General features: G+C 39.2%; 1 protein-coding gene across 6 annotated transcripts in view; it reads left to right on the top strand.

The window, feature by feature from the left end:
* RANBP17 (RAN binding protein 17) overlaps positions 1-24,322 on the top strand; it is a 349,536-nt gene that overhangs the window by 306,832 nt on the left and 18,382 nt on the right. For all 6 annotated transcript variants that reach the window (XM_065905571.1, XM_065905573.1, XM_065905574.1 and 3 more), the window contains one exon: positions 8,795-8,961. In XM_065905571.1, the coding sequence (XP_065761643.1) occupies positions 8,795-8,961 (167 nt within the window). The remainder of the gene's footprint in view (positions 1-8,794; positions 8,962-24,322) is intronic.

Genomic DNA, 24,322 nt, shown 5'->3' with positions numbered 1-24,322 from the left:
CCCAGTGCTGCCACTTATGAATGTATGACCATAACACGGACTCTGTACGTGATGCAGTCATAAGTATTTTCATATGTGTTCTTCATTCATTTCATTCTCAGAAGCACTCTGCATACTAAAACTAGATCAAATATGTTAATAGTACAGTTTGTCCTTATTTCCTACTTGATTGTAAGCTTTCTCCTTGACTGTGTTGATCACTACTTATTTCCCAGTTCCTAACATAGTAAGTGCTCAATAAGTATATATAGAATGAATTAATTAGGTAATCTTATTTTCACTGTACAGATGAGTAAGCTGCTGCTCAGAGAGGTAAAACAACTTGCCTAAAGTCAAACTAATAACTGCCTGCTCTAGGAGTCTTTATAACTCTAAAACCCATTCCTCTTCACCTTACCACCCTGCTGGATCCACCTGATAAAGGTCACAGTTTGGCAGGTGAATTGTGCCCTCTGTCTTCAAGAAAGAGGATTAGACTGTTGAAAGTAATTACTTGGGTTTCTTCTTTTCCAACAGTGAAAAATTTTCAAAGAGGCATTTATAGGTATTATAAATACCTATAGCAGGTATTTGGGTAGCAAACTTCAGTTCCACTGTAAGCCTCAGTGAGAAAAATGAGAGGCAGGTACAAAATAGTTAACCAGTGATAGAATAGTGACTTGCCTAATATGCTTAACATAATATTAAATTTTTTTCTTAATCATTCACTAGCATTCTTAGTTTCAGGCCAGCTATAATATGGGAAGAGAGAAAGATAAATGATAAGAGTGATTATATTTTTCCTGTTTTAAATTGCCCATCCACCACCACTATTCAGTTCAGTTCAGTTCAGTTGCTCAGTCATGCCCGAGTTTTTGCAACCCCATAAACTGCAGCACGCCAGGCTTCCCTGTCTGTCACCAACTCCCAAAGCTTGCTCAAACTCATGTCCATTGAGTTGGTAATGCCATCCAACCATCTCCTCCTCTGTCGTCCCCTTCTCCTCCTGCCTTCAATCTTTCCCAGCATCAGGGTCTTTTCCAGTGAGTCAGGCAGCCAAAGTATTGGAGCTTCAGTTTCAGCATCAGTCCTTCCAATAAATATTCAGAACTGATTTCTTTTAGGATTGACTGGCTGGATCTCCCTGCTGTTCAAGGGACCCTCAAGAGTCTTCTCCAACACCACAGTTCAAAAGCATCAATTCTTCGGCGCCCAGCTTTATTTATGATCCAACTCTCACATCCATACATGACTATTGGAAAACTCATAGCTTTGACTAGATGGACCTTTGTTGGCAAGTAGTGTCTCTGCTTTTTAATATGTTCTCTAGGTTGGTCATAGCTTTTCTTCCAAGGAACAAGCGCCGTTTAATTTCATGGCTGTCGTCACCATCTGCAGTGATTTTGGAGCCCAAGAAAAGAAAGTCTCACTGTTTCCATTGTTTTCCCATCTATTTGCCTTGAAGTGATGGGACCGGATGCAATGATCTTAGGTTTTTGAATGTTGAGATTTAAGTCAACTTTTTCACTCTGCTCTATCATTTTCATCAAAAGGCTCTTTAGTTCCTCTTCGCTTTCTGCCACAGGGTGGTATCATCTGCATATCGAGGTTATTGGTATTCCTCCTGGCAATATTGATTCCAGCTTGTGCTTCATCCAGCCCAGCATTTCACATGATGTACTCTGCATATAAGTTAAATAAACAAGGTGTCAATATACAGCCTTGACATACTCCTTTCGCAATTTGGAACCAGTCCATTGTTCCATGTCTGGTTCTAATTGTTGCTTCTTGACCTGCACACAGATTTCTCAGGAGGCAGGTCAGGTGCTCTGGTATTCCCATCTCTTGAATTTTCCACAGTTTGTTGTGATCCACATAGTCAAAGGCTTTGGTATAGTCAATAAAGCAGAAATAGATGTTTTTCTGGAACTCTCTTGCTTTTTCTGTGATCCAGGGGATGTTGGCAATTTGATCTCTGGTTTCTCTGCCTTTTCTAAATCCAGCTTGAATATCTGGAATTTCTCAGTTCGCGTATTGTTTAAGCCTGGCTTGGAGAATTTTCAGCATTACTTTGCTATCATGTAACTTGAGTGTAATTGTATGGTAGTTTGAACATTCTTTAGCATTGCCTTTCTTTGGGATTGGAGTGAAAACTGATCTTTTCCAATCCTGTGACCACTGCTGAGTTTTCCAAATTTGCTGGCATGTTGAGTGCAACACTTTAACAGCATCATTAGAATTTGAAATAGCTCAACTGGAATTCCATCCTCTTCACTAGCTTTGTTCATAGTGATGCTTCCTAAGGCCCACTTGACTTCACATTCCAGGAGGTCTGACTCCAGGTAAGTGATCACACCAGCTTGATTATCTGGGTCATGAAGATCTTTTTTGTATAGTTCCTCTGTGTATTCTTGCCACCTCATCTTAATATTCTGCTTCTGTTAGGTCCATACCATTTCGGTCCTTTATTGTGCTCATCTTTGCATGAAATGTTCCCTTGGTATCTCTGATTTTCTTGAAGAGATTTCTAGTCTTTCCCATTCTATTGTTTTCCTCTGTTTCTTTGCATTGATCGCTGAGGAAGGCTTTCTTATCTCTCCTTGCTATATTTTGGAACTCTGCATTCAAATGGGTGTATCTTTCCTTTTCTCCTTTGACTTCACTTCTCTTCTTTTCTCAGCTATTTGTAAGGCCTCCTCAGGCAACCATTTTGCCTTTTTGCATTTCTTTTTCTTGAGGATGGTCTTGATCACCACCTCCTGTACAATGTCATGAACCTCCATCCATAGTTCTTCAGGCACTCTGTCTATCAGATCAAATCCCTTGAATCTATTTGTCACTTCCACTGTGTAATCGTAAGGGATTTGATTTAGGTCATACCTGAATGGTCTAGTGTGGTTTTCCCTACTTTCTTCAATGTAAGTCTGAACTTTGCAATAAGGAGTTCATGATCTGAGCCACTGTCAGCTCCCAGTCTTATTTTTCTTGACCATATAGAGTTTCTCCATGTTCAGCTGCAAAGAATATAATCAATCTGATTTCGGTGTTGACCTTCTGGTGATGTCCTTGTGTAGAGTTGTCTCTTGTGTTGTTGGAAGAGGGTGTTTGCTATGACCGGGTGTTCTCTTGGCAAAACTCTGTTAGCTTTTGCCCTGCTTCATTTTGTACTCCACGGCTAAACTTGCCTGTTACTCCAGGTATCTCTTGACTTTCTACTTTTGCATTCCAGTCCCCGATGATGAAAAGGACATCTTTTTTTGGTGTTATGAAGACCTACAAGGCCTTCATAGAACCATTCAACTTCAGCTTCTTCTGCATTAGTGCTTGGGGCATAGGCTTGGATTACTGTGATATTGAATGCTTTGCCTTGGGAATGACCAGAGATCATTTTTGAGATTGCACCCAAGTACTGCATTTCTGACTCTTGTTGACTCTGAGGGCTACTCCATTTCTTCTAAGGGATTCTTGCCCTCAGTAGTAGATATAATGGTCATCTGAGTTAAATTCGCCCATTCCAATCCTTTTTGGTTCACTGATTCCTAAAATGTCGATGTTCACTCTTGCCATCTCGTGTTTGACCACTTCCAATTTACCTTGAGTCACAGACCTAACATTTCAAGTTCCTATGCAACATTGCTCTATATAGCATCAGATTTTACATCCATCACCAGTCACATCCACAACTGGGTGTTGTTTTCTCTTTGGCTCCTCTTTTCATTCTTTCTGGAGTTATTTCTCCACTCTTCTCCAGTAGCATATTTGGGCACCTATCAACTTGGGGAGTTCATCTTTCAGTGTCTTGTCTTTCTGCCTTTTCATACTGTTCATGAGAGTCTCAAGGCAAGAATACTGAAGTGGTTTGCCATTCCCTTCTGCAGTGGACCACATTTTGTCAGAACTCTCCACCATGACCCGTCTGTCTTGGATGGCCCTCCACGGCATGGCTTATAGTTTCATTGAGTTAGACAAGGATGTGGCCCATGTGATCAGTTTGGTTAGTTTCCTGTGATTGTGGTTTTCATTCTGTCTGCCCTCTGATGGATAAGGATAGGAGGCTTATGGAAGCTTCCTGATGGGAGAGACTGACTGAGGGGGAAACCACCACTGTTACCTACCCCTATACTCTTGTAGAGGCCAGCACAGGGCTTACAAAAATCGGCTCTTAATAATGGTTCTCAACTCATTCATTTAATAAATATCAGCGGTGCACATGCTACGTACCAGGTTCCATTCTAGATCTGGATAGTACTGAAGAGAATAAGACAGGTAAGGTCTCCACTAATGTGAAGTTTGTATTCTAGGGATGAGAGGTAACAGTAAACACACACACATAAGAAAGTATCAAATCATCATAAGTGCTAAACAAGACTTAAAATAATGAATAGGGAATGGTTCTATGGCTTTTTTAGAAGTGATCAGGGAAAGCCTCTGAAGATGAGCCATGACAGGGATGGGGTTGCATTCCAAGAAAGCAAAGGATGTCACAGAAGGCAAAACAGGAAAAGATGGGGGCAAGCGAAAACCCACTAGAAACCATCAGAAATTACCCTAATCAAGTTCATTATTATTAAAATTTTCATTATTAATAAAGAATATGTGTTGTTATGAGCATGTTCTTGAATTGGAGGTAATGTTATAAGTGTAATAAAGAAGTAAAACATTCCAGGAATGTTTAGAAACTTAGAGGCCTTCTGCTTTAGTTTCTCCCAGCAAAAGCATGCTAAAAAGAGAAGAAAGATGCGGATTAGCTAAATTGAATGACAGGCTTGGTGTTTCAGGAACTGAAATAGCCAGGGAAATAAATGGGGGGTGAAAAGGGAGAAATCTACTAGAGTTGGGCACTACGTTACAAACTACACAGTCTCTCTCTCTAATCTTTAATTTCTCAAAACAAAGTAGGTGGTAGTAAGCACATTTTACAGAGGTGAAATTGAATCTTCATAGAGTCAAATTGAATCTTCAGTAATCAATCTAGAAGACAGATTCAACTCTAAACTGCTGCATCACCCAAATAGACCTTTGTTTCTGAATTTGCCCCTCACACCTTATTTCCTTTGGTGGTGCAGATGGTAAAGCATCTGCCTACAATGCGGGAGAGCCGGGTTCAATCCCTGGATCGGGAAGATCCCCTGGAAAAGGAAATGGCGACCCACTCCAGTATTCTTGCCTGGAGAATCCCATGGATGGAGGAGCCTGGTGGGCTACAGTCCACAGGGTCGCAAAGAGTCAGACACGACTGAGCGACTTCACTTCACACCCCCCTCTGCTATGATGAGAAATTTTGAGTCAAAGCCAAATTTCAGTTCAACCCATTGTCATTCTTCTGAGTCTCAGTTAAGCAACTCTTTCCCACAGAGTTAGTTAACATTTCCGAGCGGCTTTCTGCGATAGTCTTGGTGAACACGAGGGCTGCTGAGGATGCCTGTGCTCCCTGGGGAGGCCAGTTGCAGAAGAGAAGGGGCCTGTGGTGGTTTCAGTGCTAGATAGCAAGTTGCTGGAGAGGACACAGTGCCTGTCGGGCGTAAACACTCTGTCCACAATTGCCAAAACATGGACTGTCAACACCAAGAGCTAGGAGAAAATACGAAAATTCATGACTTCTGCCCATTCTTTTATTTCAGGAGAGTTTCATTATTTGAATCTCACGTAATAGCTTCAGCTGCAAGTAAAGAAGACCAATAATAATACATAATCCTCAGCACTATTCATTTTTTCTTTGATAAAATGGTCCATGATCCTTATGATTCCACACTTTTCAATCTACCCTGAAATATCATCTATCCTTTTCAAAGCCCCCAACAATAAATCAGCCATAATGGAAGCTCTTCTTCTTGCTTTTATTGCATGGTTATATGCTCCAACCTTCATGTCTAAAGTGTTTACCTGGCTTTTTCATAGCTGACTCAGTAGATTGGAACCTTTTAATGCAACCTGCATGGCATGTGGTCACCAAATCTATGTGAAGTCTTGATAATTTTTGTATGATTGATAGCATATCGCTTTTCACTAGTGAGGGGAAGCATATCTATTTCCTGCTTGCTTCCTTTTGTAGATGTTAAGTTACTTAATCCATTTACTTTCACAGTTGGGACTTCAAAGGCAGAAATATGAAGGAAAAGAGAAAAGCAAACAGGTTCAACAAATCTGTGCCTGACTTGTAGGCCTAAAAATTTTCTACTACATTATATACTACTTCCCAGGGTTATATTAATAAAACCAAACTTCCTTTTCTGCAAAGTAACCCAGTTAGCGGGGAGAGAAAAATAATCAGTCAAATGCCATCACTGTAGGAGGAAATAAAAGCTCCTTTCTTAAAAGCTCAACAGCTTCCCAAAACTATAGTCCATGCCCATCTTTCAGACATTCATTCAACCCCTCATGGTTCTGTATCAGCTACCATTGTCCTCTATTTGAAACGTGTATTTCTGTCTATATTTCAGAACTTGCCCCCAAACCTACCTCTATTTACTATGTCATTTCACTTAAAACAATGTGTGTGAGAGAATTTTTACACTGTAGTGTTACATTGATTTTAGTATTATTACTAAACAGAACTCAAGGCCTGAAAAAAAAAAAACTTTCTCAGAGTAGCTTTGTCTACCCATTCTTTAGTTAAATCAACTGATGTTTCACTTCTCATCTGTGACAAGCACAAGTGTCTCAGCATTTTAGAGATGAGTAAAATGAATAAGAAAGTAACTAATGCCTTAGAAGTTTATAATCTGCTACTTCCAGCCCTACTCTCCCAATCTATTCTGGATCTACTATATTTACCATTTTTTTGAGGCCCATTGTATTTTTAATTGTTTGTCTTGCTGTTTCTGTTACTAATCATAAATTCCCCAGAATTGTGTCCATACATTACTATTAGCCAAAAAAAAATCTGGGCAGTGTGTTGCTCTAAATCAAAACTATGACCTTTGGATAAGCTATCTCTGAGCTTCATTTTTCTCATTAGAAAAGTGCAAACAACAGTACCTACTATATACAGAAGTGGTTGTTCGAGGTATATGAAATGTTATTTAGTGTACATGTTATTTAGTGTTGTTTAGTGACACTTACTTGCCAAAAAAAAATAACCTTTCACTAACACCTCTGTTGCCTTTCCGATTATATGTACATGTGCGAGCCACTGCTGGATGCCCTCAAGGAAGATCCCAAACTTTCCTGTCAGCCTACTCTCTTAAGATTCTTCTACACATTCTTTTACTCAAACCAAAAGTCCTACCCCCTAAATATACCATAAGGGAAATCAGTAATAACTACCATATTTTTCTCCTTCCAGTTTTTTTGAGATATAATTGACACTGTACAAATTTAAGGTGTATAACATAATGATTTGACTTATATACATCCCAAAATGATTACCACAATAAGTTTGGTATTTATCATCTATTATTTATCACATTTATCATCCCATATAGTTAAAAATATAATACTCATCCTTGTGATGGGTATTCATAGGATATACTCTAACTTTCATATGTAATATACAGCAGTGTTGTTTATACCACTTGACCACCCTCATCCAGTTTCCCCTCCTGCTCACCAGCACCTCTGATAACCACAGATGATTTCTTCTTCTGTGAGCTTGTTTGTTTTTAAAGTATAATTGCCCTACAGCGCTATGTTAGTGTCTGGCACCCAACATAGTCATTCAGTATTTCTAAACATTACATGGTGGTAAAATACTGTGGAGTCTAGTTACCATCTGTCAGTCTACTAAGTTGTTATTGGCTATATTCTCCGCACTGTACAGTTTATGCCCGGGACTCATTTTGTTACTGAAAGTTTGGACCTCTTGGTCTCCGTCACCTATTTCTCTCATTCCGCCCATACCCCTCTCCTCTGGCAGCCACCTGTTGGCTCTCTGCATCTATGACTGTTTCTCTTTTGTCATCTTTGTTCATTTGTTTTTTTTTTTCCTTTAGGTTTCACATATAAGTGAACTCATATGGTATTTAGCTTTCTCTGTCTGACTTATTTCACTTAGCATAATACCCTCTAGGTACTCGTGTTGTTAATTAAACATAGTAAGCTCTCAATAAATATCAGTTATTTTTATTGTGAGAATTTCTAATTATTTTTCTCCTCATTCAGCTCTGCAACATATTTTACAAATGATGAGAAAGCGTAATGGCTTCTTCACAATAACACACAGCAAGTAGCTGAAAAAGATGGAATTTGAAACTAGATTGAAATTCTGGCCTCAAAATCCATACCTTCTCACCATATTATGTATACTGTGCTAATCTCTCCATTTGAAAAATGTCCTTCCTTATGTTTAACTGAAATAACTTTTCCCAGCCCATCTCAGGTGCTACCTCCTTCACCAAACCCTCCTTGATCCTCATCCAAACGCAGTATCTCTCTCAAAATTTTCACAGCAGTGTGATCCTCATTTCTACACAGCACTGTTCTCCAGCGGCTTATGTCTAAATCATGGTCTCTTTGACACAAGGGCGAGGGTTTCCCTGAAGCAAAGTGCTTTGTGCGAAGTTTACACCCAGTTTCCCCTGAAGCAGAGCACTTTGCACCATGTAGATATTTAAATCAAACAGAAGGTCATTAAGGTCACATATGGAAAATTCTGTCCAATGCAATCGAGGAATCATTTACTTACTCATGTAGCTCTATGTGAAGTCCTATAGTTGACATTGGGTTTAAAGAGATAAGCAAGGCAAAAATCCTCAAAGAGTTTACAGTTTGATAAAAGTGCTTTGAAACCAGAAATTGTTTTTTAATTTAGGCATTAGAGTGAGATGACGTAAACAGTTTAGTCATGCAAGTGAATTCTTATTTGTTGTTCACACAGATACAGTCGTCTCCTCCAGCTGCTGTACCAGTTTAGACTACATCGTCACCTACCTCTTCAAGCACATAGCAAAAGAGGGCAAGAAATCACTTCGATGCCGAGAGGCTACCCAGGCTGGTCAGAGACTGTTACATTTTATGCAGCAAAATCCAGAGGTCCTGCAGCAGGTAAATAGTGGTTGTTCACCTAGCTTAAGAGAAAAGAGTTTTCCCCGAAGCCAATCTGGTCTCTGAATACCTTAGAGCAACTGGTCTTGCCAAGACCCTTTCCTGGTTCTCCTCTAGGAGTATTTTCCCTGTAAGTTGGATAATTGGCCTCAGGATTACCTGCCCTCAGCAAATCTCTAATTCATGCATCTCACGCAGTGAAGCTAGTATTCAGAAAGAGGATAGCACTTTCAGAGATGAGAGAAATACTGAGTAAAAGTCAAAGCTGGAACTAGCAACAGTCAACCTCTGATTTGTTTCCTGGAACCTCTAATAGCGTCCTCTTAGGTTTGCCTTGTGCATACTCTGGTGTGGTGAGAAACTACCATTTGCTGGGCTCCTAGTCTGTGCCAGGTGACCTGCTGGGTCATTTTCCCCATTTTTAGATGAGAAATCAAGATTCAGATGGGTCGTATTCCCAAAAACATTTAAATAATAAGTGATAAAGCCAGGTTTGTTAATTTTCAAATATTTTCTGACTAGCTAATATGAATTAGGTCTAAGTTTAATGTTCTTTATAAAAACTCACTTCTACAAATCACAGTAACATCATGCATAAAGATAAACATAATATATATGCCAGAAACATTTCAAAGAGAGTAATAGCATTTTGCTATGGAGATAGCATCACTATGATATTTTTCCATTCTACTAAATTTGGGAAATGATATCTTTATACTGCTTCCAGTTGTGTTATTTTGCCAAACTATCGCCATAATAGTCTGTGGTTTGCAAATGTAAACACTTGAACATGGCTGTTAGCCAGCAAATAAGTCACCTGCAATCAGAAGAAAATGTCAGTCTGAGTTATAAATGATGAAAATGAATAAGAAAGCCAAGGAAGAGGTTTTCTTCCTAGCTGTCATTTTTTGCTAATACTTAAATGAAATTATGTAAACTTTATTTGTGGTGATGTTTCAGTTAACTAGTTAATTTCCTGCAAGAAGGTGTGGATGAAGATTTTGTGTAATTAAGCAAAGGGCTGCAACTATTTGGTATGATCCTGAAATTGTTACAAAACATGTTGGTGATTAAACAGGAGGAAGGTAACTCATTTACTGAGGACCTTCTATGTACAAGGTGCAAGAGCTGTTAAGATCCAAAAGACATAATTTCTCTTTGTAAGTTTTTCCTGCCAGGTGGGAAGGAGAGACCAGCCCCTAACTGTATGCTAACGGATTAGTATAGTGATGGCAGTAGGAGAGGACTCTCAGGGATGTCTCCTCATTTAGACCCCACAACAACCATGAAATGTGGGTATATTGTCATCCCCATTTTACAGTTGAATAAATTGAAGCACAGAGAGATCAACTGGAAAGTGGAATGTGAACCAAGGTCTTTTTGGCTCAAAAACCGAAGTCTTTACAACTTACTTACACCATTTATTCTCAGGGGACTAGTCGGTAGGGATAAGGTCTCAGATTCAGCCAGAGTGCCTCTTCAGAATACACATTCTGTCAGGATTTGGATACACCTCTCCTTATCCACTCATCTGCAGTAGCCACTGGGTCTGCTGGGAGTGTGTCACAGCACTCAGGTGTTTCATGAGAAGGCCGAGAACCACAGAAGTAAAGCATGTAGCCAGCCAGTGGAAAAAATAAATACCCATGGACTGGCCAGGAGTCAAGACCACCCCCAGCCTCACCCTGGCAGGCGACAAGTCTTCCACCTGCCAGTATTCACCGTGATCATCATGTTGTCCCATAAACTTTGGCAGGAACTTTTAAGTGGGTAGAAAATTTTAGCAAAAATCAATAGGCCATGGTCCTGGACAAATGCCATCAGACTGTGCAGAACAAGTAATGTTGTTGTGCAAAGGACAATCATGTTTGTCTTTACTCAGAATTATCATGTGTTTGTTGGTTTAAGTAATTTCTATGTGTTAATAATACTTGGTAATCCTTTACTTTATAGCATTTGACTAAGTAGTGATATATCTTTATTAACAGTGGAATGCATTCTATTTATTTGGAATGTAGGCTCTCAGATAGCATTTTAAATATTAATGACTGGTTTCTGGTAGTCAGCATAAATATGATTTGCATTAGCACTAGGTTATATCATCTTGAGTGCCTCTGATGTCAACTGTTGGGTATAGTAGTATCTGACATCATCTCCTTAGGTCACTGACAACTTTGACCTCTATTCTTATGCACAGTTTCTGTCGTCTCAAAAGCTCTTTTGAATTGATTTGAAATTTTGACTCTTCCCTTTATGAGGCAGTAAAATTGATAATTATTCAGATGGGAACTGAGCACTGAGTGAAAAATCAATTCCACCCGCTCTCTGCTGCGTATAAAATTACTTCTGAGTCGGCTAGACTGAACGGATGGCCAGAGTAAGAGCAGCAGGCAGAAGTAGTGGGAAGAATTAGCTGGACAGAGCTAATAGCCTGAAGGGATAGACTTGGAAAAGAGGGAGTGGGCCAGTTGGGGGTTATTATGAGCAAGGATGGGTCCCATTGATCATCTGTTTACATCAGCTTTCCAAGACCTTATAAATCAACCCTGAAGAGCAGCAGAATCCAAGTTTCAGCCTCTTACCAGAGGGAATTTATATTAGATTATTCTCATTTTCACACTCAGATGAAAAGTGAGCCATTGATTATTCATTGGTTGCCCATTAAATGCTGTTTTTATAGATGATTTGCCTATCAGAGAAGGTAATGAACAAGGTTGCTGCTTCATAACTCAGGGTTTCAGTTTTCAAGGCATCTGTGTCGGTTAAGTAATGCTTAACCCTATTAAAAGGAATGGGTTACAAATTGCTTAACAGTACTGAAAAACTAGGCCCTAATGACTAATTGTGCCTAGAGTTTAGAGAGGGTTTGTCAGCTCTTTAAACTAAACTGATGCAATGATACTGCAATTATTTACTAGTTTGAATTGTTTCCCCTCCCCCCCCCCCCAACCTGGACCTATATTGCTAGAAGCATAATTACATGAAGAGTGTCAATTCTAAATTGCAGAAGTTAGCTCCTCCAGCTTCCACAGCAAGTGAAGCATGAACCTACATGAAAGCCTTTCTGACACTTACAGGCCTTGCCGTTTGTGTGCAGCTGCTGGGGGAAGGCATTGCAAGTGCCTCTCCCCTGAAAATGTGTTTGTTATGACCTGCTACATGGCTTTAGCTCTTCAGGGTTTTTAAAAAGCATTCTCCAAATAAGCCGTCTTCCATATTTTGCAAACAAATTTAAATTTTCAAGCATTAAATTTAGTCCATTATTAGAATAAAGATCTATTATAATTAAGTGAATCTATTTCAAGTAAGAATTATTGTCTAACCAGCATTGCTTTAACTTAACAACTGAGAAAAACCTAGTTTAGGTATATTAGCAAAAAAAGCTCCCCATGCTTTTATGTCATTAGAAAGATAAACTAAAATTTTAAGAACAGGCCAGTAGTAACAGGGATTACACATGGATCTGTTACAATAATTTGGAACATAAGATTTTTGTGTGAAGTGTTTTCAGTTTTATCCCTGGTCATGTTAAGTATTTGCATATATAACTCATAGATCAGCATTCCTTTAGTTATATCACAAAGTGAAAGAAAGATCTATCCAAATTAGGTAAATGAAAGAGCATGTTTTATACAAATTAGAGAGGCATTTCAAAGATATGACTCATTCTCTTTCAGATTATAAGAATAGGACACTGATGTTGAATGTTTCTCTAAATCAGAACTTCTATTAAAACTAAATATTCTAGAAAGAGTAGCAACTTACATAGAAATAGAACAAGAATTATACAATGGTCAGTATTACTGATTCGATTATACCATTAACTTATTAACAGTGTATTTTTAGCAATTATGTTCTCTAAAATTTAAATATGCTGAATGGAGTAATTAGAACATTTAGGTTTGAATTTATCTTAACCACTTCTGTTTAACTATCTGACTCAAGTGAGCTGCACTAAAAACCAGAAAAAGTTCTAATTATAATCCTTTCTCTCTCACCCTCCTTCCCCCTTTGTGCTAACCTAGCATTTAACTACAAATTGTGAAGAGCTGTCAGGAGTTATAAGAATCATACTTCAGATACTTCAGTAGGGACGTAAGCTGGAGAGAACAGTCACCCTGTTCCTCAATCAGTCAGTCAATCAATGAAAATTGCTTTTGTATAGCGCTCTTCATGACATGCATCCCAAAGTGAATTATAGCAAAAGGGAAATCATCTGCTCTTTTTTCATTTCTGTGTTTAGATTGAAATGATATTGCTCAACATTTTGACATACTATACAAGACATCTTTCATACTTAAGATTCCATTCCATAATACTAAGTAGGAGAAAGTGCAGTCACATATTTAACTGATGTTGAGATTTGGGCCTATAGAACCTCAGCAAGACTCTCACAGTGGGAAATGCTTTAGCAGATGAAATATATTCATGTCTCTTATGCTCTTAAAAAATTAACCAAATTTCTAATGTTATTATAGACATTTCCAGTGAATCCTGCTTAGAAAGTATGTTCATGGTCCACTAGCTCAGTCTGGTTAATTTGCAGCTATTACCAAAAATATGACAGCAGATTGATGTCAAAAACACATGCAAAAAGAATATTTACAACTGGATCAGAGGATAACATGGATTGCAGCACATGCTGCTGCACTCATGGTCTTCTTCACAGCAATATATGTATGCACTTTGTATTTATTTCAAGGAAAATAATAATACTGGCAAAATATTCTAGGCAAGCTTAAACTTTTTACATATAAGCATTTAGTCTGATTTCATTACCACAGTATCTGTGAACCTGTCATATTATGAGCACCATTTTACAGATAACTAAGGCATAAAAAGATTAAGTAATTTCCTAAGTTACTAGTAGTCAATAAGATCATGTAGTCAATAAATGGAAAAACTAAAATTGTACCTTGATGTATTTCATTCAGAGTTCACACACAGCTTAACCACAAAGTTATAGTTTGTTGGTGGCTGCTAACTTGAAGTAATTGTGTTTTAAGCATTTACAGTGAGGCAAGTTGAGCTTCTGAGTCGTCCCAGGGGCCATCCTTAAGGTAGAATTATTCAGAGCAGTCATCCTATACCCTAACTTTGCATTGCAGCTGAAAAGAAACATATGGGCAGTGACCCAAAGAGACAGTGGGCAAGACAGAGGGAAGTTGCTTTGCCAGCTGGTGTGGAGAAGTCCTGTGGCTTCCCCATCACTGAGGGAGAGCTGAGCTTCATCTTTTACCCTGTGTCCATACCCAATCGTTAATTCTGTAGCCAGACACTAAAGGTGTACAGTGTAGTAGGATGTGTATCCTTGAGAAGGTCCGAGTCTAATAGTATAACTGTCGCATGATGTTCCTTTGTTACTTTCCTGTAATGCCTCTGGGGCAGCTCTTGAGGCCTACTCTAACCTGATTTCTCTAGGGTAGAGTCAGTGTGGCAGCTCTGAGAGGAAGCTGGGGAAGCAGCAAGTGCTGTGCGTCCACCCCCATAGCCTGCATGTCTCTGGGCTTTGTCCTGACTCGCACATACTTCTGCTTGTTTTTCTAACAATGTGTTATCAGAAATTCATTATCAACAATTTATTACCAGAAAATAATACATAACTAAGCTGGGAAATAACAGAGAGAATAAAAAAATATTAAGAAGCAAAAAAAATAAAAAATAAAGGAGGCTTCTACCCCTGAGTGCCAGTAGGTCTGCTGAGTCATGAAGAGTCTCTCACACTGGCACGTCTGAGACTGACTCTTCTGAGCATCCTTCTCCTCCTTTTCATTGTGTTAGATAAGGTACCATAGACTAAGGTGTCTGTAGAGCCAAGTAGGAAACTTGATGGAGGTAGACAGTAATGAAAGCGAGTTGAGTGTACATCCCTGTTTAAAGGGGGCAGTCTCCAAACAGCTTCTAGCTAATTGTTGCCCTGTAAGGTGGTAAGACCCAGTGTTGCCAGATGTATTGATATTCCCTCCCAAGGAGAAGCCAGAAATCTAGTTTTGTAAATGTTGGTCACTGATTGAAAAATAAAATTACTCTGCAGGCCAACACTGCATGTTTGGTTTCCACTTTCTCACCTCTGTATTGTGTAATCTTAGAGAATTTCAGAACTACGATCTGTCAATGCCCCTTACACTTCTCTCAGCCCTCTTATGTGGCCTTGCAACAGTGATATTTTTGTTTCTCTCTGCTGTTTTAATAATTCTTAAAGCATACTTTTTAAATTTGTTGTTTTAAAAAGATGTCATTATTTTGCTTTTACATACAACTCTATACTTAGGTCTTTACTGAAACTTAAAGAGGATATTTTATCACATTTGAGTTGTATCTTTGCATGTAGAAAGGGTTCAGTAAAGGGGCAATGAAACTCATCTAACATCCTACAAATATTTCTTTTTTTAATTTTCCAAAATAGCAAGATTGTTTGAGACAAAAATAAAGTTTACTTTGGTCAAGTGTGTGTGTGTGTGTGTGTGTGTGTGTGTGTGTGTAATCTAATTACTCAGGGTCAAATTAAAGTATCTAAGAGGAACAGACTGGGAGTTGACTATGGCTCAGATCATGAACTCCTTATTGCAAAATTCAGACTTAAATTGAAGAAAGTAGGGAAAACCACACTAGACCATTCAAGTATGACCTAAATCAAATCCCTTACGATCATACAGTGGAAATGACAGACAGATTCAAGGGATTAGATCTGATAGAGTGCCTGAAGAACTATGGATGGAGGTTCATGACATTGTACAGGAGGTGGTGATCAAGACCATCCCCAAGAAAAAGAAATGCAAAAAGGCAAAATGGTTGCCTGAGGAGGCCTTACAAATAGCTGAGAAAAGAAGAGAAGTGAAAGTCAAAGGAGAAAAGGAAAGGTACACCCATCTGAATCCAGAGTTCCAAAGAAGAGCAGGGAGATAAGAAAGCCTTCCTCAGTGATCAGTGCAAAGAAATAGAGGAAAACAATAGAATGGAAAAGACTAGAGATCTCTTGAGGAAAATCAGATATACCAAGGGAACAGTTCATGCAAAGATGAGCACAATAAAGGACAGAAAAGGTATGGACTGAACAGAAGCAGAACATTAAGATGAGGTGGCAAGAATACACAGAAGAACTTTTCCAAAAATATCTTCATGACCCAGATAACCACGATGGTATGATCACTCATCTAGAGCCTGACATCCTGGAATGTGAAGTCAAGTGGGCCTTAGGAAGAGTCACTACAAACAAAGCTAGTGGAGGTGATGGAATTTCAGTTGAGCTATTTCAAATCCTAAAAGATGATGTTGTTAAAGTGTTGCACTCAACATGCCAGCAAATTTGGAAAACTCAGCAGTGGCCACAGGACTGGAAAAGGTCAGTTTTCATTTCAATCCTAAAGAAAGGCAATGCGAAGGAATGCTCAAACTACCGCACAATTGCACTCATTTCACATGCTAGCAAAGTGATGTTCAAATTTCTCCAAGCCAGGCTTCAAGAGTATGTGAACCGTGAACTTACAGATGTTCAAGCTGGATTTAGAAAAGGCGGAAGAACCAGAGATCAAGTTGCCAACATCCCCTGGATCACAGAAAAAGCAAGAGTTCCAGAAAAACATCTATTTCTGTTTTACGGACTATGCCAAAGCTTCTGACTGTGTGGATCACAACAAACTGTGGAAAATTCTGAAAGAGATGGGAATACCAGACCACCTGACCTGCCTCTTGAGAAATCTGTTTGCAGGTCAGGAAGCAACAGTTAGAACTGGACATGGAACAACAGACTGGTTCAAAATTAGGAAAGGAGTATGTCAAGGCTGTATATGACACCCTGTTTATTTAACTTATATGCAGAGTACATCATGTGAAATACTGGACTGGATGAAGCACAAGCTGGAATAAGTGTTGCTGGGAGAAATTATCAATAACCTCAGATATGCGGATGACACTACCCTTATGGCAGAAAGTGAAGAGGAACTAAAGATCTTCTTAATGAACATGAAAGAGGAGAGTTTAAAAGTTGACTTAAAACTTGACATTCAGAAAACTAAGATCATTGCATCCATTCCCATCACTTCAAGGCAAATAGATGGGGAAACAATGGAAACAGTGAGAGACTATTTTTAGGGGCTCCAAAATCACTGCAAATGGTGTCTGCAGCCATGAAATTAAAAGGCGATTACTCCTTGGAAGAAAAGCTATGACCAGCCTAGACAGCATATTAAAAAGCAGAAACATTACTTTGCCAACAAAGGTTCATCTAGTCAAGGCTATGATTTTTCCAGTAGTCATGTATGGATGTGAGAGTTGGACTATAAAGAAAGCTGAGCGCTGAAGAATTGATGCTTTTGAACTGTGGTGTTGGAGAAGACTCTTGAGAGTCCCTTGGACTGCAAGGAGATCCAACCAGTCCATCCTAAAGGAGATCAGTTCAGAATATTCATTGGAAGGATTAATGCTGAAACTGAAGCTCCAATACTTTGGCCACCTGATGCGAAGAGCTGACTCACTGGAGAAGACCCTGATGTTGGGAAAGATTGAAGGCAGGAGGAAAAGGGGACAACAGAGGATGAGATGGTTGGATGGCATCACCAACTCGATGGACATGAGTTTGAGCAAGCTCTTAGGGTTGGTGATGGTCAGGGAAGCCTGCTGTGTTGTAGTCCATGGGCTCACAAAGAGTTGGACACGACTGAGCGACTGAACTGAACTGAAAGAGGAACAGGGCCGCACAGAAGTATATAGTTAGTAGCCAGGTAGCAAAAGTCTAAAAGTCACTAAAACTCTTAAGAATGATGAATTTGCGATCACTACCCCTAAAGATCAGTTTAGAAAGTTGAAGTTTATGATTTTAAAAATAGAACACTAGTTTTTAATTAAAGTGGCTTTTGTCTTTGATACTATGAACTCATTTCTCTGTTCATCTTTAAAAGGATAATTCTTGTCCAAATCCTTTGTTATATACCATATCTTTGCCTTTTTAATTTCATTTTTGTTATAGAAATATTTGTTGAATGACTGTTTCACCTGTAACAAAAAAATGGTATTTTAAAATAGAAACCTGTTCTGATAAATCATCAAATTAGTATTATAATCCTATTGCCTTTACACAGTACCTTTTCTCCCCAAACCCACCTCCATCTTGATAGTTGTCCTCACACCTAGCAGAGCCTGAAACCTTGTGATGGTCAGTGAATATCTGCACAGAAAACCCAAAAAAATGTTTTTAGAAGTGCAGTCTGCAGACAGTGACTTTAGACATCAAATCATAGACTACTACTTAACAAAATAAGTAGTAATACTAAGACTATATCATTATATACTATGAGATAACTCTGCTGAAATTAAATAAGAAAATTTTACGTGGGTTTAAAAAAAAAGGTACTTCAAATATTGTTCTAAATGGCTTACAGAACAGAGAGCATTTGTGGTTTGTTTTTTTGTTTTTTTTTTTCACTAGGACATGTGTTTTTCTACCTCTAAGCACAGTTCAAAGATGTAATCCATTGATAGCGTAACTTGCCTTATTAATTGAAAGGGAGAGAATCCACCAGATGTAGCCCAAACCAGCAGAGAGTTGGGTGACTAAGCAACAGCAAAGACACCATATTGAGTGAGCCAGAATTCAGTCTCCAGGTCATTTATTTCAACCAGTGACAATGCGTCTAAACTCCAGTGCTTCAGCAGTGATTGATGGTTTAATATCATATATAATTTTTTTAATGAAGGAAAACCATTTAAATATGTTACCATTTGCACTGGTATTCTCCTATGTACATAACCGCATTTAATCATTATGGGGATTGTTTTTATACTTGTGTAATTTGTATCCGAGAAATAACTGTCAAAACCATCTCATGCTGTTGCTGGAAATGGTACCGTTTGCTTCATACTTGAATAGATTCATTCTTCCCTGCACATAATTAAGAGTGTTGGAGCTTCACTGCTACCACATAGGAATTCCATGTTTACATTTCTGAGAATGAAAAATTAGCCACAATGTGCTTTTTCAAGCTCCCATTTTCTGGGGCTGTGATATTTAAGTACCTTAGTTCTGTACCAGTATATGATTTGAAGAGTTTGATTTTAAGACTTTTAATATTAAAATACATAATAAAATTTTATTATCTAATTACAAGAGGGTTTAGCCTCTTATTAAAGTTGCTAAATCAGGCCTGGATTAGCATCATAATGGCACAGTTTGACATGGAATACTCAAAAGTCAAGTTCGAGGGAAGGGATGGGGTTTTTTTGTCATTGTTGTTTTGGGGGGTTTTCTCCTATGCCTGCCTCTTGCACAAAATAACAAGGGTGAAATGCATGTATGGAAACAAACAAGGAGCAATTTGGGACGCTGGAGAAGGAGTGGAGGTGTCAGCCTAGGATGGTACCCTTAGGCAAGGCAGCTGGTATATGTAGCCTTTTGTTTATCTGCTACTGGCTTATGTAGCCTTTAGGCCGGCACCAGAAACAATCACTCCTACAGGGTCAGCTGCTGGTCAGAAGCAAAGTAAGAAAAGACTTTGCGTTCAAATGCGCAGCCATAATTTCTGTGCAGCTGGCACCTGCTACTGGTGCACAGCGTGAGGGTGAAAGGTCAAAGAGGCGGTTGTTCAAAACTCAAGAATGGCTTAAAGGGACTTGTAGATTAATCTGCTTTATTAACTTCTGTATATTAGATAACTGTTGCTATGAATGACAGTACATCTTTTTGAATAAGTCGCATCTCTTTCTCTTTTAAATTAGCTTTTGAGTAATGAATATTAAATAGAAAGCATTTCAGGGGTAATTAAATGAAAACAGAACGATGTCATTTTACAATTATATTTGTGTGTTTATAGAATAGGGGAATTACAATGTTTTCCAAGGAGCTAAAAAAAGAAGAGCCAGCTTCATAAAGAAGAATTTGAAATAAATAAGTTACACGTCCATTAGCCCTTGTGTTTAAACTGAAAAAAGTATGATGTACTTTGTGACTTAGCACAGAGTCATTGGGTGCCAGTGGCTTGACCTGGCATTCTCAGGGGCTGCGAGTGTTTTCTTTATGAATTAAAGTGACTGCAATCTGTCATTGTTCTTTTATCTACAGTTTAACACAGTTTTGCTATTATTCTGCAGCAAATGTTCTCAGAATAGCAGAAATGTAGTAAATATTGAACTACCACCATACCTTTTCCTTCACACCCATGTAAAGCAGATAGCATTTCATGGGGAAAAAAATGCAGAGTTTTACACAGGTTTAGCCCAGTGATAATTAGGTATGCTTTATAACATCTCTCACTCGGTATGGCAAATGGCAAACAAGATAGTATTTTAGCCCCTTCATTAATAGTGATTGGCACAGTTAGCTCTCATTGTAAATTAACAGTAAAAAGAGTTCACTGAAATGCATTCTTTTTTAAAGCCTCTCCAAGGAAAATTTCTTAATTCATAGATTAAATGCTGACACCAAGTCTGGAAAAGCATTTAACAATCTATTTCTAAAAGGATGATTTTTTTTTTCTTCTAACTCTCAGTGATTTTTTTTCTGTTTTGTTTTGTATTTTGAAGAATTCTCAGGAAAGTAAAGCATAGCAGATGACATCTGTCTTTTTTAGCACAGGTAGTAACATTTATCCATATTTCACAAATGGAAGAAATTGTGGATTTCACTTGTAACTCCCAAGCTTTAACACGAGTTCAGTCTTTCTACTCTGAGCTGTGTTCCTGTGACATATGAAGATGACACCTGAGGTCATCTTACTGTGTCACATCCAGGCCAACCCAGGGCTCACCAGAAGGGTCCTAAACTTGTGTGGGCGTCACAGAGGAGCAGACTTCCTTGACCAGAAAAGATTCAGTTAGGGTTATTTCCACATCCCTCCAGTCCAAAGCAGAAGAATCTTTACACCCCTTCCTTAAAGATTTAGACTTCTCCTCCATCCTGTAATGAAGTCTTATTTACTGCAGGGTTGCTAGAATTAGAGAGGTCACCACAGAAGGGCAACCTCAGATTCAAAGAAAATTTTAACGATGAATGATTATGATGAAAAAGAAGTAGAAATAATTATTATATGCTTGATTTGTATGTTAAGTGCTTTATGTATATATTAATATATACACACACACACATATATACTCACACATATATATACACATATGTATTCCAGTGTGTGTGTATTTCTCTTTGTCTCATTACTCTGTGAGGCATGTATTTTTATCTCCACTTTATGTTCAAAATACTGTAATTGCAGCTCTAGTAGTTCACCCAATACCACACAGCTAATAAGTAGCAGAACCTCTGCTGTTAACCACTATAGCGTGTAACTTTTAAATGGCCTGGAAACAGGCTTGGGAGGGATGTAGGATAAGCAAGGGCAGGCACACACCATTTATTCATCCATAAATTCTTGATTGAGCCAAGGGCTCCTTTCTTGGAGTACTGTTTGGACAAGAAGTAAACACTTGACCCAAACTGGCTTATCGTCCCTGGATTTAGAAACTAGCATTTAAAAGATAATGGTCAACCTCACCTGAATTGAAAACTTGAAAATTCAAGAGCCGTGGGGCAGCCATTCCCTGCCATGTGCTCAAGGAAGTAGTCAGTCTGCCACAAGAGAAAAGAGCCGCCGACGTGATGGAAGGATCTGCAGAGACCAGGCAGGCCCACAGAGAGTGAGGAGAGCCCACCAGAGCTCCTGTCCCGATTCCAAGCCCTGGAGAGGCCGGACTGCACTGCCTGGCGCAGGGTCCGGAAGTCACCCCTTTTATCTGCGATCGCCACTCTCTTCATAGTGAAAGGATCCCTGACTCGGAAGCTGTGAGGACAAAATGAACCCATGAGTACAGACTTACCTAACACAGGGAAGGTATTCAATAAATGTGTAAAAGCAGCTTCATTTTGAAAATAATACATAGGTACTACTTTTTAATGTTCCCATCCTTGTCCTTTTCCCTGCTGTTCATAATTATAAATGTGAAAAGTATCCTTTCCAAGAAATCCCAAGCCCAAGACTTCCATTTCACAAGATGATTTGATTTTAAGGCCATGACTTAAGCCAGAGTACCTACGTCTTCCTAGTCCCATCCATGTGTTCTGCTTTTGTTACAGTTCTTTCTGTGAACGAGCGTTCTGAATATCACAGACTCACTGGACTGGATGGGGCATGGTATGATGTGCATTTTACTCATGGGTCCAGTCTGACTTTTTCTTATTCTTCCTATAAACCCCAAGCCTTACTTTGCAATGGCAAGAATGAAAATAAACTCTGTAACTCTTTCCATTTGTATATTGTCTTCATACTTAATGCCTCTCCTGATTCTCACAACAACCCTAATAGGTTCAGTTCACTTCAGTCGCTCAGTCGTGTCAGACTCTCTGTGACCCCATGGACAGTAGCACACCAGGCTTCCCTGTCCGTCACCAACACCCGGAGCCCGCTCAAACTCATGTCCATTGAGTCGGTGATGCCATCCAACCATCTCATCCTCTGTCGTCCTGTTCTCCTCCCGCCTTCAGTCTTTCCCAGCATCAGGGTCTTTTCCAAGGAGTCAGTTCTTTGCGTCAGGTGGCCAAAGTATTGGAGTTTCAGCTTCAGCATCAGTCCTTCCAATGAATATTCAGGACTGATTTCCTTTAGGATTGACTACAGTGGAAGTGAGAAGTAAATTTAAGGGACTAGATCTCATAGACAGAGTGCCTGATGAACTATGGACAGAGGTTCGTGACATTGTATAGGAGACAGGGATCAAGACCATCCCCATGGAAAAGAAATGCAAAAAAGCAAAATGGCTGTCTGAGGAGGCCTTACAAATAGCTGTGAAAGGAAGAGACATGAAAAGCAAAGGAGAAAAGGAAAGATATTCTCATTTGAATGCAGAGTTCCAAAGAATAGCAAGGAGAGATAGGAAGGCCTTCCTCAGTGATCAATGCGAAGAAATAGAGGAAAACAACAGAATGGGAAAGACTAGAGATCTCTTCAAGAAAATTAGAGCTACCAAGGGAACATTTCATGCAAAGATAGGTTCGATAAAGGACATAAATGGTATGGACCTAACAGAAGCAGAAGATATTAAGAAGAGGTGGCAAGAATACACAGACGAACTGTACAAAAAAGATCTTCACGATCCAGATAATCACGATGGTGTAATCACTCACCTAGAGCCAGACATCCTGGAATGTGAAGTCAAGTGGGCCTTAGGAAGCATCACTACGAACAAAGCTAGTGGAGGTAATGGAATTCCAGTTGAGCTATTTCAAATCCTGAAAGATGATGCTGTCAAAGTGCTTCACTCAATATGCCAGGAAATTTGGAAAACTCAGCAGTGGCCACAGGACTGGAAAAGGTCAGTTTTCATTCCAATCCCAAAGAAAGGCAATCCCAAAGAATGCCCAGACTACCACACAATTGGACTCATCTCACACGCTAGTAAAGTAATGCTCAAAATTCTCCAAGCCAGGCTTCAGCAATAAGTGAACCATGAACTTCCAGATGTTCAAGCTGGTTTTAGAAAAGGCAGAGGAACCAGAGATCAAATTGCCAGCATCCCCTGGATCTCAGAAAAAGCAAGAGAGTTCCAGAAAAACATCTATTTCTGCTTTATTGACTACACCAAAGTCTCTGACTATGTGGATCACAACAAACTGTGGAAAATTCTGAAAGATATGGGAATACCAGACCACCTGACCTGCCTCTTGAGAAAGCTATATGCAGGTCAGGAAGCAACAGTTAGAACTGGACATAGAACAACAGACTGGTTCCAGACAGGAAAAGGAGTACGTCAAGGCTGTATATTGTCACCCTGCTTATTTAACTTACATGCAGAGTACATCATGAGAAATGCTGGGATGGAAGAAGCACAAGCTGGAATCAAGATTGCCGGGAGAAATATCAATAACCTCAGATATGCAGATGATACCACCCTTATGACAGAAAGTGAAGAGGAACTAAAAAAGCCTCTTAATGAAAGTGAAAGAGGAAAGTGAAAAAGTTGGCTTGAAGCTCAGCATTCAGAAAACTAAGATCATGGCATCTGGTCCCATCACTTCTTGAGAAATAGATGGGGAAACAGTGGAAACAGTGTCAGACTTTATTTTTTTGGCCTCCAAAATCACTGCAGATGGCGATTGCAGCCGTGAAATTAAAAGACGCTTACTCCTTAGAAAGAAAGTTATGACCAACCTAGATAGCATACTAAAAAGCAGAGACATTACTTTACCAACAAAAGTCCATCTAGTCAAGGCTGTGGTTTTTCCAGTGGTCATGTATGGATGTGAGAGTTAGATTGTGAAGAAAGATGAGTGCTGAAGAATTGATGCTTTTGAACTGTGGTGTTGGAGAAGACCCTTGAGAGTCCCTTGGACTACAAGGAGATCCAACCAGTCCATCCTAAAGGAGATCAGTCCTGGATGTTTATT

This window comes from Muntiacus reevesi, chromosome 14 (assembly GCF_963930625.1).
Source record: "Muntiacus reevesi chromosome 14, mMunRee1.1, whole genome shotgun sequence".
Taxonomy (NCBI): Eukaryota; Metazoa; Chordata; class Mammalia; order Artiodactyla; family Cervidae; genus Muntiacus; species Muntiacus reevesi.
This window is presented reverse-complemented; position numbering and strand designations above follow the sequence as displayed.